Genomic DNA, 16,298 nt, shown 5'->3' with positions numbered 1-16,298 from the left:
CACCAAGAGCCTCTTGCCACCTGCTTGCTGGCTGGACAGATCCAGCCTATGTGCTCTGACTCCAATTATCATGTGCCGAGCATTGCTGCTAAAATGTTCCAGTCTGCAAGGCCATGTGTGAATCCACAGAAGTCTCTCTAGCACTGTGGGTCGGTTTATGAGTTGCGGTACGAGTTTATTAATTCTCAAGAATCCCAAGAATATATCAAAAGATGCTCAACATCATTAGTCATGAGGAAATTAGATCTACAACTAGATACCATTAACATCTATAAGAATGGCCAAAAAAAAAAATTAAAACAGAAAATGGACAAGGACACATGGCAACCAAAACTCTCATACTCTGCAGATGAGAATGCAAACCAGTACAGCCACTCTGGAAAACAGTTTGGTAGTTTCTTTTTTTCTTTTTTTTAAAGATTTTATTTTATTTGAGAGAGAGACAGTGAGAGAGAGCATGAGCGAGGAGAAGATCAGAGAGAGAAGCAGACTCCCCGTGGAGTTGGGAGCCCAATGCGGACTCGATCCCGGGACTCCGGGATCATGACCCGAGCCGAAGGCAGTCGTCCAACCAACTGAGCCACTCAGGCGTCCCAGTTTGGTAATTTCTTACAAAGTCAAACATACACTTGCCGTACAACCCAGCGACCCCCATTCTCGGTATCTATTTGAGAAATATGAAGCCTTTTAAGTTCATACGACAACTGGGATGTTGATCCTTATAGAAGCTCTATTCGAAATTGCCAAAAATGGAAAACAACCCAAATGTCCATCAATAGGCAAATAATAAAAAAGTGGTGGAATATCCATACAATTGGATATATCTTGGCAATAAAAAGGAATGAGCCACCGAGATATACAACATTCATAAATCTGAATGTATCACTCAGAGAAAGAGTGAGGAAGAGCCCAGTACAGTACGGAAAGGCTACCTATTGGAGAATCCATGTACATGACAAAGCCAGGAAAAGGCAAAACCAGGAGCGGAGAACAGCTTGTCACGGGTTGGGGTAGAAGCGGGGGGTTGACTACAAAGGGGTAACCTGCAGTAGATTTTGGAGTGACAAAACCGTTCTCTATTCTGATCTATCCTTGAATCTTTGCATATGTTAAAAAAATCATAGACTTGGGGCCCTGGGTTAAGCGACTGCCTTCAGCTCAGGTCAGGATTCCAGGGTCCTGGGATCGAGTTCCACGTCAGGCTTCCTGCTCAATAGGAAGCCTGATTCTCCCTCTCCCGCTCCCCTGCTTGTGTTCCCTCTCTAGCTGTGTCTCTCTCTCTGTCAAATAAATAAATAAAACCTTAAAAAAGATCATAGGCATATACACCAACAATAGTAAATTGTACTATATGTAATTAAAAAAAATGTAATACTAGTTTTGGGGTGCCTGGGTGGCTCAAATGGTTGTATCTGCTTTTGGCTCTGGTCATAATCTCCGGGCCTTGCCATCTATCTGCCAGGGAGTCTGCTTCTTCCTCTCCCTCTGCCTCTCCCCCCTGCTCAAACTTCCTGTCTCTCTCTGTCTCAAATGAATAAATAAAATCTTTTTTTAAAATTAAAAAATAATAAATAATAATAAATAATGTAATACCAGTTTCAAGTAAAGAAGAATCCCAAGGGACAAGGCAGTCCTCAGGCCCACAAGTGGCTCCCTTCCCATTGTCTTGTCCGCAGCGACCAGTGTCCCAGTGTCTGTGTCCGCTCTAGCTCTTTAGGCAAGGTCAGTGGGTCATACAGCCCTCCTGGCTGGCTCGTGATAGCAAGCTACAATCCTCCCATATAGTTTGATCTCAGGGTCATCTCCATAATGACAGTTAATTTTGTCTTCTTCACTACTGTATTGCCAAAGGGCTAGAAAAGTGCTTATAGTTATTCAAATAAGTATTTGTTGATTGAGTAAATATTTGTTATCCCTTTATCTAATGGGCACAGAATTCCTGAATCCACCCTCTTAATTGAAATGCTTATCACAGCCAGCCTCTCGCCTTCTCTGATAACACTACTTGCTCTAAGTTCCTCCTGGAATTTTGGCACTTAACATTACTGCTTAGGTGTTGGCTCTGCCCCTTCTCTGGCCCAAGGGTCTCCTATTATCTCAGGTAAGAATTCCTCCCTTTAGCTCCATCCCATTATGGACCCTCAGCCAGAGCCCCAGTGAAAGGAGTCTGGTCTCCCCTATAGCCAAAAAAAAAAAAAAAAAAAAAAAAGGAGCCTGGTCTCATCACAAAAGATGGTACCCAACCATGGGATTGGTGCCCTCCTCAAACTGCAAAGAAATAACGTGGACCACCTGGGCTGGGAGGCCACCTCGGGTTCTCCAAGTGCTGCTGTCATGCCTCAACAGCAGTGTGTGCTTGTGTCTGTCCCCTGGCAGACCATTCAGTCTTACTCATTCAAAGTGTTTGTGTGTTCCTTTTATTTCACTTGATACACTGTAATTGTTGATGACAGGAAGTTGGATGTTTGGTCATTTGGGGTTGTAATAAGACTTTTGGTTAGAATCCCTGGGTTTCTGCCTATTTCCCTCCAGTCTGGTTGAAACTAAAGTGTATTTGTGTCCATTGGTTATTTCCCCTGTCCATCACACCCGACCAGCTGCCATCCTCCATAGGAAATTATGTACATCACACAAGTGGCCATTTAAGACTCATAACCTTGCCTACTATAATCTTAACTACAAATAATATCGAGGTAGGTAGATTACAAGTAAACAGAACAGGCACAGAACAGTTTTCTCCAGCCTCACCAGAATCCTGATTCCTTTACTCTGCATGGACCCCATGCCCTGCCCCTGCTCAAAAAAGGGTCTTTCTCTTGGTCCCCAAGCATGGATTGTGCAAGGGATATGTGTACAACAGATGCCAGAAGGCTGTGCTGGCCTGGGACTCAAGTCTGACTAGCTTGGTCAACTCTTACTCTGTGCCAAGGAAGGTCAGAGTCACAAATGTGTTAGTTTCAGTCCACAGTATACTTAAGTTTTTCAATCAGTTGCCAACTTTTTTTAATTGAGAAATTTCCTGTGAAAATCAGATCTGGCATTACCAGGTCACACTTCCCACAAGCCCCCCTTACTGGGACACTGCATAGCAGATGCCTTCTTAAGATGGAGCAGGTGCCCTCCTGAGACCAATTTTCCTCTTCATCCGCCCTCCATCCACTCTTTTTCTTTCTTTTCCTGCCTCGCTTTTCCCAGGAACTTATGTGTACTACCCAGTAAGAGGTGCTTAGTTTCCTGTGTACAAAAGATATACAAGAGTCAGCATTCAAAGAGCTTACTATCTGGGCTTGTGGAGTAGAGCTTTTAGGTGGGGGTGGGGGAGACATTCTAAGCAGAGGAACAGCAAGAGCGGTGAAGAGGAAGGCAGAAGAATGCAGGAGGACTATAGGTATGAGCTGGGACCGCGATCATGGTCCATCCATGATCAGGAACGCAGCAAACCCAGCCCTTCTACCCCTCCAGTGATGTGGGGCCAAATTGCTTAATAATTCACAACATGGTCAGAATTTGATCAGCAGGAAGTGGAAGGGAAGGTGCTGGACTTTGAAATCAGAGATCCCTGTTCGCGTCCTTGCACCTCCACAAGTCGCTCCCATTCCCAGGCCTCTTTAAAATTAGGATATTAATAACTGCTTTACAACACCACGGACAGGATCAAAGGAGAGAGAGTACAGAAAGTGCCTGCACGATGTTCCACACGTAGTAGGAACTCCGCGGTAGACAGCTCCCGACCGGACCACAGCAGGGACTGTGTGCACGATTAATGAACAACAATGGACAGGCTGCAGAGTGACAAAAAGGCGCCAAGAGCCTGCGTTCCGGCGGGTGGAGCCATGGGTCACTCCCAGCCTCGGCTCCGCCCAACCTTTGGGCGGTGTCGCCGCACCGCGCACGCGCACATCGTGGCCAGCCTCGGAGAGCGCGCCAACTGGGCGAGGCCAGGAACAGCATTTGCGCATGCGCAGAACGCCCGGTCCGCCGAGAAAGGGCGCAGGGAGGGCAGCTGCGCGCGCGCAGAACGCCTGGCGGGCGCGCGGCAAAAACCAAAGCTCGGGCGGGGACTGAGTGAGCACACGAGCCGCGCCTGGGGCGCAGTCGACGCCGGCCCCTTTCGGGGGCGCTCTCTCTTGGCAGCCTCAGCCGAGACCACTTTTACGAGGCGCGAAGAACCCTTAGCCTGTGTAAGAGCCCGGCCGGGCCCGGGAATTTCTTGGGTCTGAGGTAACGGCCCACAGCGGCCTGGTTCTCCCCTGAGGTCGGCGCTTCGTTGCCTTAATTTTCCGAGGGAGAGTTACAGCCCCGGCGCCTGCGCTCCACAGCTGCACCCCCAACCCCGAGGGCCAGGCCGTGGCCGCTTGCGGGCCGCGATGGTGCGAGGGAGGGCCGGGGCGCGCTGGTGCAGACCCGCCTCCCGGGCTGAGTGGCGCGGGGCGCGGAGCTGCCTCTGGCCGCACCCCCTCCTGGAACACCCCCTCCCCACTCCCTATTGGAACACCTCCCCACTTGGGACACCCCCCCCCTCTTGGGACCCCCTCCCGCCCTCGCTCGGGAAGGAAAGCGTGCGCTCTGGTCTGCAGCCTCCCTCGGACCCAGGCTTCGCGGTTGCCATGAAAGCAAGACTTGTCCCATGGAGACATCTCTTGTCCCGTCATGTCTTCGGGATCTCAGCGAGTTTCTGCTTTCTAAGGCCTGACTGCACCTCGGGGGTAGAGACTGGAGTCACGGCCCTCCGTGAGACGTCTGTGTTCATTGAATCTTGGCATCGGAGAAGTGGAAGGATTCCAGCGCCAGTAGCTTCCTGTACCTCCTCGGCGTTTCTGAACTTGATTCCTTCGTTTGCACATCCGCAGGTAGCACACCCGCCACAGGACCCCAGCAGTCTACCTAAAACCTCTCTCTGGCACCTCGAAATTGGGCATGTCCCAATAAGGACTTCACATCCTCCCCTTCAAAAATTTACTTTGTAAGGCTGCCTTTTCCAGGAAGTGGCCCTTTTCCCCTCTTCAGTAAGTCGCTCAGACAACTAGGAATCATCTTTGTTCTCTCTGCCTCCCCTGTCAATTCATGCAGTCATAGCTAGACGACTTCCTAGGCATCTTGCGAACCAGTGACTGTAGACCAGGCTCCTTACTAGCCTCTGCCTTGAACCACAGGCTGGTCCTGGTTTTTGTTGTCATTGTTGTTGTTGTTGTTTTAATCTGCTCTTGTTCTGGGTTATTTCCCGTATTACAACCAGATGCACACGTCTTTAACTCACAGCTGTGTGGTCATTTCTTTATTATATCCTTCAGTGCCTTCCTATTGGTCTTAGGATAGACTCCGTGAGTCATAACCTGGACTGTAAGTAAGGCCTTCATCCCTTCCCTAGCTATAGCTTCTTAGATGATCTCATCTGTTCAGTAGCTTTAAATACCATCTAAACTCTGATGACTTAAATTTTATTTCCATCCTGATTTCCATCCTTTGCACACTAGGCGACCACTCCCTTGGCATATCCACCAAGATGTCTGAAAGGCCTCTCAGACTTAACCAAAACAGAACGATGGGAGTTTTCTCCACAAATCTCTCTCCCTAGAATCCTTGCCCAGCTCAGTAAACGGTATGTACCATTATCTACCTAATAAAATACCAAAGGCTAAAAACATAAGAGCCATCCTTGATTCCCACACCTAGGCCATCAGTCTAAAATATACCCCAACTTCAACTATTCACTAACTACTGAAATTCCTCAGTCAAAATCAGCAGCATCTTTCCCCTGGATTACTACAAAAGCTTCCTGACTGGTTTCCTGCTTCTACTCTTACCCTGGTATAGTTCATCTTTCTTTTCTTCTTAAGGTTTATTTATTTATTTTAGAGAGAGTGCATGAGCGTGGGTTGGAGGGCAGAAGGGAGGGAGAGAGAATCTCCAGCAGACTCCCCACCCAGCTTGGAGCCCAACGCAGGGGTCTGTTTCATGACCCTGAGATTATGACCTGAGCCAAATCAAGAATTGGACACTTAGCCAACTGGGCTACCCAGGAACCCAGTTCATCTTTCTTTCTTTCTTTTAAATATTTTATTTATTTATTTATTTATTTATTTATTTATTTATTTATTTGAGAGAGAGAGAGAGATCACAAGTAGGCAGAGAGGCAGGCAGAGATGGGGGGTAAGCAGGCCCCCTGCTGAGCAGAGAGCCCGATGTGGGGCTCAATCCCAGGACCCCGAGACCATGACCCAAGCCGAAGGCAGAGGCCCCAACCCACTGAGCCACCCAGGCACCCCACAGTTCATCTTTCTAAAGCATAAATCATTTCACTTTTCTTTCTAAAACCCTTACCATAAAATTTGAACTCTTTACAGTGGCCTACAGACCTTACATGATCTGGTTCCTGCCTATCTCTCACTTCATCTCCCTCTAGCCTGTCTTCATTCTCTGTGCTCCAGTCACACTGACCTTTCCATCCATTAAACCACCCATCACAGGGCATGTGTGCTTGCTGGGGTTTTTTTCCGCCTTGACATGCTTTTCCTCTTGACTTTGCATGGTCGTTCCACTTTCCATGAAAGCCTCAACTCCGCTGTGATCTTGTCCTCAGTAGTTAAACCAGCCTCCCAGTCACTCTTTACTCTAAAGCCCTATTTTCTTTTCTTTAGAGTACTTAGAGTACTTCAGGTTACATTTATATGTTCATTGTTGCTCTCCACACCTGAAATGTAAGCCCTTAAAGACAAGTTATCATGTCTTTCTTGTTACCTACTCTAAACATGCTCTAAACAGTGCCTAGTGCTAACTCATTGCTTATCTCTGTAGTATTACTCTCATAGCACTGTCCTTTTTGTCCACTATCTTCTGGGTCACTGCACTTCTGTCTTTTGAAAGTGCCATGCTCTCTCCCAGGTGAGGACTCTTACATCTGCTGTTTCCTGTACCCACCCCAGACCCACTCTCTGTTGGTGCCTCCCTTACTCATACTCATCCTTCAGATGTGATTCTGTTACTTACAATTGGCTTCCATGATTTCCATTCTAGGGTAAGAGTCTCTATCACGTTGCCACATCACCCTATTCCTTTTTGTGGCAGTCATCACACTTAAAATTATTTGTAAGCTCTTTGTAGGTGAGGACCAAGTTCTTATTATTCTCCACTATGTCTCCGGCACTTCGTTTCTGGGACATAGTAGGTATGTGACTATTTGTGAGCTGAATGAATGAATGTTGAATGAACATGAGAGTGAGAGAAATCAAGTAAAAATGAAGAAAGCAGTTAGAGTATAAGATAGCTGAATCTGCCTTCCTACTTTAATAGAGGTTTTTTTTGATCTTGTGGGATAGGGACAGGAAAGCATTATATACATTGAAAGTGCTTTATAAATATGAGGTTGTTTGTTAAGATCTGTTCACCATCAGATCCCTATGGTTTGATGGTTTTTCAAAGTACAAAGCTTTATGTTTCTTAGCAATAATAACTGATTTTGTTATTTGAGAGCTAGGCTTAGGTGGTAAAATATAAAGAATTGAGGCTAATATGGTGTCTAGGCCAGTTCATAATCAGCTAGACTATCTTGCTTTAGCAATACATCTGAGTTTTAGTCTTGCCCTTGTTGTATGATCTTGGCCAAATTAGAAGATGATCTCAAGTCAGATACATCTTTTTGTAAGTACAATTCTTATTTCCCCAGTATCTCACCAGCATTGGATTAAAGTTAGTAAAATATTTCAAATTTCCTGTGTGAAATTTGCTCTCTTTACATAAAAAGTAATTTAGTTTTCTTATTAACTTAATTTCTTCAGAATCTGCCATTGTTTCATGGCAAGAACAAAGCTGTATATTTTATTTTATTTATTATTTTTTTAAGATTTTATTTATTTATTTGACAGAGAGAGATCACAAGTAGATGGAGAGGCAGGCAGAGAGAGAGAGAGAGAGGGAAGCAGGCTCCCTGCTGAGCAGAGAGCCCGACTCGGGACTCGATCCCAGGACCCTGAGATCATGACCTGAGCCGAAGGCAGCAGCTTAACCCACTGAGCCACCCAGGTGCCCAAAAGCTGTATATTTTAGAAGCTTTCTTTTTACACTTTACTGTATCAGTCTTCTGTCACTAAGACCCTTGATATAGGTACATCAAAGACTAAAGAGTTTTTAGCTCAAAATTATAGAAGATGTTCTTTTCTCTCCACCACTTGTCCTTCTGAAACTATTGATACTTTTTCCCCCCACTTAAAATTTTCTTTCCTACATGAGCTGCTTCAGGGCAACTCACCCAATGGTGTAATCAAAAAATAAAATGTCTTTCTTTCCCAGCAGTTTTACATCCAAATGCTTTTCGGGTTCCTAGAGTTGGTAGGATGTTTAGAGATCTGCACTATAATGTGAATGCTAATAGGTTGATTGTCACAGCTTATGGGTTAGGCTGGAGAGATGCAATATCATTCTATTGTTTTTCCAGAATAGGGAGCACAGATCTGGACCTATCGACTAAAGGTAGTTTTTCCACTAGGTTTTAGAATGGTTAAGATGTAAGTGGAAGTGGCACTTGGGTCCCAAAAGTAGCAGAAGAGATTAACTTAGACTCCTTTCTGGTCTATTGAGTTGTCCAGTAGCCCTTTTAGTTTCATTTTGGGGCATCTTCCTACCTCTCTGTTAGGTTTAGTTACTGCTCCCCTCTCAAACAAAACAAAACAAAATCTGACGCTTCTAAGAGCAAATCTATTCCCGAACAAATGCCAAGAGCATTTTATTTTATTTTTTAAAGATTTTATTTATTTATTTGACAGAGAGAGATCACAAGCAGGCAGAGAGGCAGGCAGAGAGAGAGGAGGAAGCACGTTCCCTGCCGAGCAGAGAGCCCGGCTCAGGGCTCGATCCCAGGACCCCGAGATCACGACCTGAGCCGAAGTCAGCGGCTTAACCCACGGAGCCACCCAGGTGCCCCTGCCAAGAGCATTTTAAAGATTGTGTCTAAAGAGTGGGAAGAAACCTAATGAGAAAAAATGACATTGATAAGCATGAAAGTATCCTGGGTAGTCTTAGATTAGTATCTTCTTGTCCCATATCTTAACACTGATTTTTTTAAAAAAAATTTAAAGGTTTTATTTATTTATTTGAGAGAGAGAGAATGAGAGAGAGCATGAGAGGGGAGAAGGTCAGAGGGAGAAGCAGACTCCCCGCGGAGCTGGGAGCCCAATTCTGTACTTGATCCCAGGACTCCAGGATCATGACCTGAACTGAAGGCAGTGGCTTAACCAACTGAGCCACCCAGGTGCCCTGCTTTGTTTTTAAATAAAGAATAACCTATGTGTAGAGTGCTACAATAAGCAATTATACCTTCATTATTTCATTAGCCGTCCTAATCACTGCAAGGTGAAGAAACTGAGAATAGTTCCTTTTGAAAATAGAGCTTGAAGACAAACAAATGTGAATGTGACCCTTTAACACCTCCAAGAAATAATTCTAAGAACATTTAATCAGAAAAGCTTATATTTTTATTTGATCCCTTTGTACCCAGATTGAGTTTGTCTCGAGTCATCCACAATTACGAGATAACCAGGGATTACAGTTTATAAAGTGACTGACAGTGATGTGTTGTAATGGAAAATGTGTGGGCCAAAGGAATCAGCAGTCTTGGGGAGTGCTAATCCTGGTTGCATTCTGAGTTATGTGACCTTGTGGAAGTTATTTCCTACTTTGGTGAAACCAGTTTCTTCTCGTACCCTCTAAAATGAAGGGCACTTGAGGCTATAGGCAACCGTGAGTCTCTAGTTGGAAATATTCTCTAGTATAGAATCTCTATTCTGAATATAATTCAGTAGAGCCAGGCAGATGTCTGAGACCAGCCAAGGACTTGTGAAGGCAAAAGGAGAAGCTGGTCATCCGTCTTCAATCCAAGTTCTAAAACTTGGGTAGTAAATTCACAGTATCAGTGGGATTTCCCTATCTTGTTGACCCTCAGCCACAGAGCCTGTCGTATTAGATCTGCCCAGTAAATGTATTTTGAATAAATGCTTATGAAAGTTCTTTTATTCTTTAACCCTGTGGAGGATTTTTCCATCAAATGTCCCCAGATATATTGAGTGACAGGACTTCCTTATCATCTCTTTCCACCTCAGTAGTCAATATCATTATCCTCATAAAGCCTTCAACCATGCTTTAGATTCTATGCACTGACCCAGATGTTTCTTTATGGGAAACAAATGACTAAAACCCCTTAAAAATCTAACATCCTTGCCAATATGTCATTTAAAGCTAATTATTGGGGATTTTCAAAGAAAGGTTCTTGATTGGGATGTGTCAGATTTTTGCACTGAGATGAAAGATAGTTTTCCTCTCTTATTAAATTAGCTTTTCTAGTGAGGCAGTAAGAGAGAAACTTCAAATATATCAAAACAGCTAATGTTTATATAATACTCTAGAGTTTATGAAGTGTTATTTACAATATAATCATATTTAATACCTCAGCAGTTCGAGGGGTAGATGGGATTCCCATTTGCAGGTGTAAAAACAGAAATGATGAGGCCAAGTGACTTGCTCGGGGTCTAATGACTAATAAGAGGCAGAGCTAGGACTCAAGCTTTGATCCTCCAATTCCAAATCTTATATCTTTCCAACTAATGGATATTGCCTCTAATCTTTTCTTTTTTGTTTTAAACCCATCGTGTTTTTTGATCACCTAAAAATGGGTTGAGAGTCTGACCCTTCATCTGTTAAGATCCCATAGTGTCGTCATGACTGCAGTACTCATGTTGGAAAATAACCTTGTGAAATCTTTGAACCACTACCACTTATGTGGTTCTTTTGGATTATGCTCCCTAATCTTTATTTTCAAACGAGGTAATTAGTGTGTGTGGTGTTTGTTTCTGAAGCAGGCAGCCAGCAATTAACAGGCAGGCCCCAGCCAGCCAGAGAGGGCTGTTTTTACCTCTCTCAGACAGCCAGCTGTGGCACAGTGCATGAAGTTTCCTCTCTGGACTGTCATTTCCAGCAAATGTCCTTCATTTTCTTTACTCTGATCCCTCAGCCCTCTGTGATGAGAGTGACTGCATTTTAGGAGAACCCTCTGAATAAAAAGTGAAAGCTACATTTTTGTGGCAGCAACCCAAGTCTTACCGGGTAGACTCCTTTCCTACTTTGAAAAAGTGTCACCTTGGCACCAAAAACACAATCAAATCTAGCTCAGTTCCTCCCATGCCTTGGACATGGGAATCAGTGAGCTTTTTTTTTTTTTTTTTCCTTCAGGATATGAACAATATTTCCCCTCTGGTAACTTTGCAGTTGGCACCAACTACTTCTTTTCACTTTTGACTGCAATTCTAGTCTAAATAGTCTCATGGGCTCTGGCTCCAGCCTCCTGTCATTCTAATCCCAAGCAGCCGAGATCAGACACTGGAATATCTCTTTACTGGCAGGCCCAGACATGAACTTTGCAAATTGTGGGAAATTCCATTCTTTGGGCACATAGATCTCCTGACTCCACCAAACAAGAGTTTTCCTTGCTGAGTAGAAATGGTATTGGGGTAATATGGAGGAAAGAATAATAAAAATAGTCCTTTCTGTGTATATAATATTTTAGTACTTACAAAATATACTTTTTTTAAAAACTAAAACCCTCAGAAAGCAGAGTGGAAAAGTGGATAAGCGCAACAAGTCTGGCCCTATATTACCTCACTTTGAATCCCAATTCCGACATTCATATAACTATGGGGAGGTTACTTCAACTCTCAGTGCCTCGGTTTCCTTATCTATCAAATTTAGACTTGATTTCAGGCTTATTGTGAGGATTAAGTGAGGTAATATATGTAAGACACTTAAAATAGAGCATAACAAAAACTATTGTTAGTTATTGTCTAACTAAGAAAACCAAGGCCTAGAGAAAATAAGGAGGGGTATCAGAGCTAAGGTTCAAACCTGAATTATTCTTTCTTTGTGCCTGTTCAGTCTACGGCATCTTAGCTGCCTCTGAAATCAATACTTTGTGTTGTGTGTGGGTAGCTTTTATCCTCGGGAACTCTGGACCTCTAATCTCATTATTTATTACTTAAACTTCCGTATGAAGAGACAGAAAATGCAGGGTTTATTATCCCTGCAAGTAAAAAGAAGCACAGAAAAGTCCTAATGACTTCGAATACCACTAATCACTGTGCTTGATTCTTACTTTTGAGTGTGTCCCAAATGCCCTCTTGAAGGAGAAGAGACCTGCTATTCTCCTTTTTCCATCTTTCCCCTTTCTCCAGTTTCCCTCAGAGAGGACCTCAAGTGGGCAAAGATTCTGGAATAGGAAAAGTAAAGCAAGTGCTAAGAGGATAGTAGGCATTCTTGTGGCACGGGGCAGTCTCACAAGCCGGTAAAGAGGAAGAATGGTTGAGAGCTAGGAAAGAGAAGGCATTCCTCGGCAACACTGGAAAACATTAGTGTACATCCTTATTTGCTGTATTAGCTGTGACAGGACGGTGTGCTCATCCCTTAACTTCACCTAAAATTAACAGCAGAGGTCTTCCTCATTATGCCACCTTGATGCATTTGGATTGTTTCATTATTTGACTTGAGCCCTCTTCACACTGGCTCTAGGTTCCAGGGAAAGTGGGGACAAGGGAGGAGAATAGATTCAGGAGATATTTGGGAGATAGATTTAATCTTAACAAAAACCTGGTGGGTCATCAGATGTTGCTATTATTAGTCTCACGGAGAGAAGTGATTTACCTGAGGTGTAAGGCAAACGACAAACCTTGAACTCAGGTGTTTTGATTTCAAGGATAGAGATTATCCCCAATCACGATATATCTTCCCCATGCAGGTAGGAGAATGATCCAGGTGATAAATGTAGACGGTTAGTATAAAAACTGAGCCTGGGACAGCGGTGTTGAGTGTTGAGACATTTTACTCATGAGGAGATGCTATTTATTGAGCAGACTCTCTTTTCCATACCATAAAGTTGATAAGGAACTGTCTTTAGCTTTTTAACAATTCTCTCATATTTCTGTTTTATTAGGCTATCGTTTGGAAGCAATGAGTTTAAAACCTTTCACCTACCCGTTTCCAGAGACGAGGTTTCTTCACGCAGGACCCAATGTGTATAAATTCAAAATTAGATATGGCAACAGCATCAGGTAATTTTAAAGCTAGGAGAGTAGCCTTTGCAAATACAGGTTGGTACATTCCCACGGGTCATCTCTTCTCTGCCTTCACTCAGTCCTGGAGACTGGCTGAAGTTTGTAGGACTCTCTTTCCCAGATATTTTATATTCCACATATTATTATTCAGGTAAGTTTCTAAGTTAGTGATGGCATACATTTGGAGCAGGGGCTCTCAAGATTTTTTTATCTCAGGATCCCTTTGCACTCTTAAGATTATCAAGGATCCTGGGGCGCCTGGGTGGCTCAGTGGGTTAAGCCGCTGCCTTCGGCTCAGGTCATGATCTCAGGGTCCTGGGATCGAGCCCCGCATCGGGCTCTCTGCTCAGCAGGGAGCCTGCTTCCTCCTCTCTCTCTGCCTGCCTCTCTGCCTGCTTGTGCTCTCTCTCTGTCAAATAAATAAATAAAAAATCTTAAAAAAAAAAAAAAAAAGATTATCAAGGATCCTAAAGAGGTTTTGATAATTGTGGTTATACCTGCCAATATGTATCATACAAAGATTAAAACAAAATTAAGATAGCATACTTATTAATTTAAAAATAATATATCATTAAATATTAACAGATAATAGATTTTATTAAAAATATCTATATTTCTAGAGACACCTCGGTGGCTCTGTTAGTTAAGCATCTGACTCTTGATTTCCGCTCGGGTCATGATCTCAGTGTTGTGAAATCGAACCCCACATCAGGCACCACACTCAGCGGGGAGTCTGCTGGAGATTCTCTCTTTTCTTCTTTCTCTTCCCCTCCTTCTGCTCGTGCTCTCCCTCTCTCTAAAATAAATAGTAAATCTTAAAAAAAAACAAGTATATTTCTAAAAAATTAATGAGGCGACTGGCATTGCTCATATACCTGGGACTTACACCAGGAATTCAAGGATGGTTCAGCATACAGACATCAACCAGTATAGGGGCACCTGGGTGGCTCAGTCAGTTAAGCATCTTCCTTCACCTCAGGTCATGATCTAGGGTTCTGGGATCAAGTGATGCACTGGGCTCCCTGCTTGGCAGGGAGTCTGTTTCTCCCTCTGCCCCTCCCCCCTGCTTTTGTGCCCTCTGTCTCTCTCTCATGCTCTCTCTTTTCACTCTCAAATAAATAAAACCTTTAAAAAAAAAAAAAGAAATCAACCAGTATAGTACACTGCATTAATAGAATGAAGGGTAAAAAAAACACGTAATCATCCCAATTGATAAAAAGCATCGGAGACAGACAGCCACTCCTCTGCTGTACTGTCTGCCATTCCTTTGAGGTGTATTCAGTAAACTTTTACCTCCTTTAAGAAAAAAAGGGGCGCGCCTGGGTGGCTCAGTGGTTAAAGCCTCTGCCTTCGGCTCAGGTTGTGATCCCAGGGTCCTGGAATCGAGCCCCGCATTGGGTTTTCTGCTCAGCGGGGAGCCTGCTTCTCACTCTCTCTCTGCCTGCCTCTCTGCCTGCTTGTGATCTCTGTCTGTTAAATGGATGGATTAAATCTTTAAAAAAAAAGAAAAGAAAAAAACATTTGACCAAATCCAGCACCCTTTCATGATAAGAACACTCAATAAACTAGGAATAGAGGGGAACTTCCTCAGTATGATAAAGGCCATATAGGAAAATGCCACAGCTAATATCACACTCATTTTTTAAAAAAGCTTTTCCCTTAATATCAAAAACAAGACAGGGATGCATACAAATTAGAAAGGAAGAAGTGAAATTATATCTGTGGAAAATGTGATCTTACATGTAGAAAATCCCTGCCTGCCTCTCTGCCTATTTGTAATCTATAATTACATAAATAAATAAATAAATAGATAAATAAATAAAATCTAAAAAAAAAAAAAAAAGAACAAAATTGGAAGACTTGTACTTCCCAATTTAAAAACTTACTACAAAACTACAGGTAATCAAAAAGTATGGTAATGGCATTAGGACAACTTTATAGACCATAGAATAGAATTGAGAGCCCAGAAATAAACCCTCACATCTATGGTCACTTTTTTTTTTTTAAAGATTTTAGTTATTTGTTTGAGAGAGAATGAGAGAGCACGAGAGTGGGGGAGGGTCAGAGGGAAAAGCAGACTCCTTACGGAGCAAGGAGCTGGATTTCGGACTCAGTCTTGGGACTCCAGGATCTTGACCTGAGCAGTCGCTTAACTGACTGAGTCACTCAGGCATCCTGATCAATTTGTTTTAACTAGAATGCCAAGACCATTCAATAGGGGACCAACAGTCTCTTCTCTTTAATCAATGGTTCTGAGAGGAGTAGATATCCACATGTAGAAGAATGAAGTTAGATCCTTACCTTATACTGTATACAAAACTTAACTAAACAAAGATCAAAGATCTAGGGGCACCTGGGTGGCACAGTTGAGCTACCAACTCTTGGTTTTGACTCAGGTCAGGATCTCAAGCTTGTGAGATTGAGACCCATGTTGGGGTCCACTCATTGTGGAATCTGCTTAAGACTCTTTCTCCTGGGGCACCTGGGTGACTCAGTGGGTTAAGCCTCTGTCTTCGGCTTAGGTCATAATCTCAGGGTCCTGGGATCGAGCCCCACACTGGGCTCTCTGCTCAGCGGAATACTTGCTTCTCCCTTTCTCTCTGCCAGCCTCTCTGCCTACTTGTGATTTCTCTCTCTGTCAAATAAATAAAATTTTTAAAAAGACTCTTTTTCCCTCTTCTTCTGCCCCCCAATATAAATAAATAATAAAATATTTTTAAAAATAACGATCTAAATTTAAGAGCTAAAACTATGAAACTCTTAGAAGAAAACATAGTGACAAGTCTTCATGATTTTGAATTTGGCAGTGGTTTCTTAAACACAATACCAAAGGTACTGACAACAAAAGAAATTAGATAAATTTGGACTTGACTGAATAAAAAAAATTTTTATAATGGTTTTATTTATTTGAGAGAGAGAGCATGGAGGGGAGGGGCAGAGGGAGAAGCAGACTCCCTCCTGAGCAGGGAGCTCAATGCAGGGCTCAATCCCAGGACCCTGGGATCACGACCTGAACCAAAGGCAGACGCTTAACCTACTGAGCCACCCAGGTGCCCTGACTAAATATTTTTAAAAATTTTTAAAGATTTTATTTATTTATTTGACAGAGACACAGAGAGAGAGGGAATACAAGCAAGTGGAGTGGGAGAAGGAGAAGCAGGTTTCCCATCAAGCAGGGAGCCTGATGTGGGGCTCGATCCCAGGACCCTG

General features: G+C 43.3%; 1 protein-coding gene across 7 annotated transcripts in view; it reads left to right on the top strand.

Moving 5' to 3' along the window:
- Positions 1 to 3,999: 3,999 nt before the first annotated feature.
- MAJIN (membrane anchored junction protein) overlaps positions 4,000 to 16,298 on the top strand; it is a 28,352-nt gene continuing 16,053 nt past the window's right edge. For 3 of the 7 annotated variants that reach the window (XM_047691914.1, XM_047691913.1, XM_047691910.1), the window contains exon 1: positions 4,000 to 4,850. In XM_047691914.1, coding sequence (XP_047547870.1) covers positions 4,368 to 4,850 — 483 coding nt within the window. In that variant the 5' untranslated portion in view covers positions 4,000 to 4,367. Of the gene's footprint in view, positions 4,851 to 7,091; positions 7,166 to 12,967; positions 13,086 to 16,298 lie in introns of all 7 variants that reach the window. The other 4 variants (XM_047691909.1, XM_047691912.1, XM_047691916.1 and 1 more) reach the window with 4 other exon arrangements.

This window comes from Lutra lutra, chromosome 10, assembly GCF_902655055.1.
Source record: "Lutra lutra chromosome 10, mLutLut1.2, whole genome shotgun sequence".
Taxonomy (NCBI): domain Eukaryota; kingdom Metazoa; phylum Chordata; class Mammalia; order Carnivora; family Mustelidae; genus Lutra; species Lutra lutra.
Note: the sequence above shows the minus strand (reverse complement) of the source record. Positions and strands in the feature narration are given on the sequence as shown.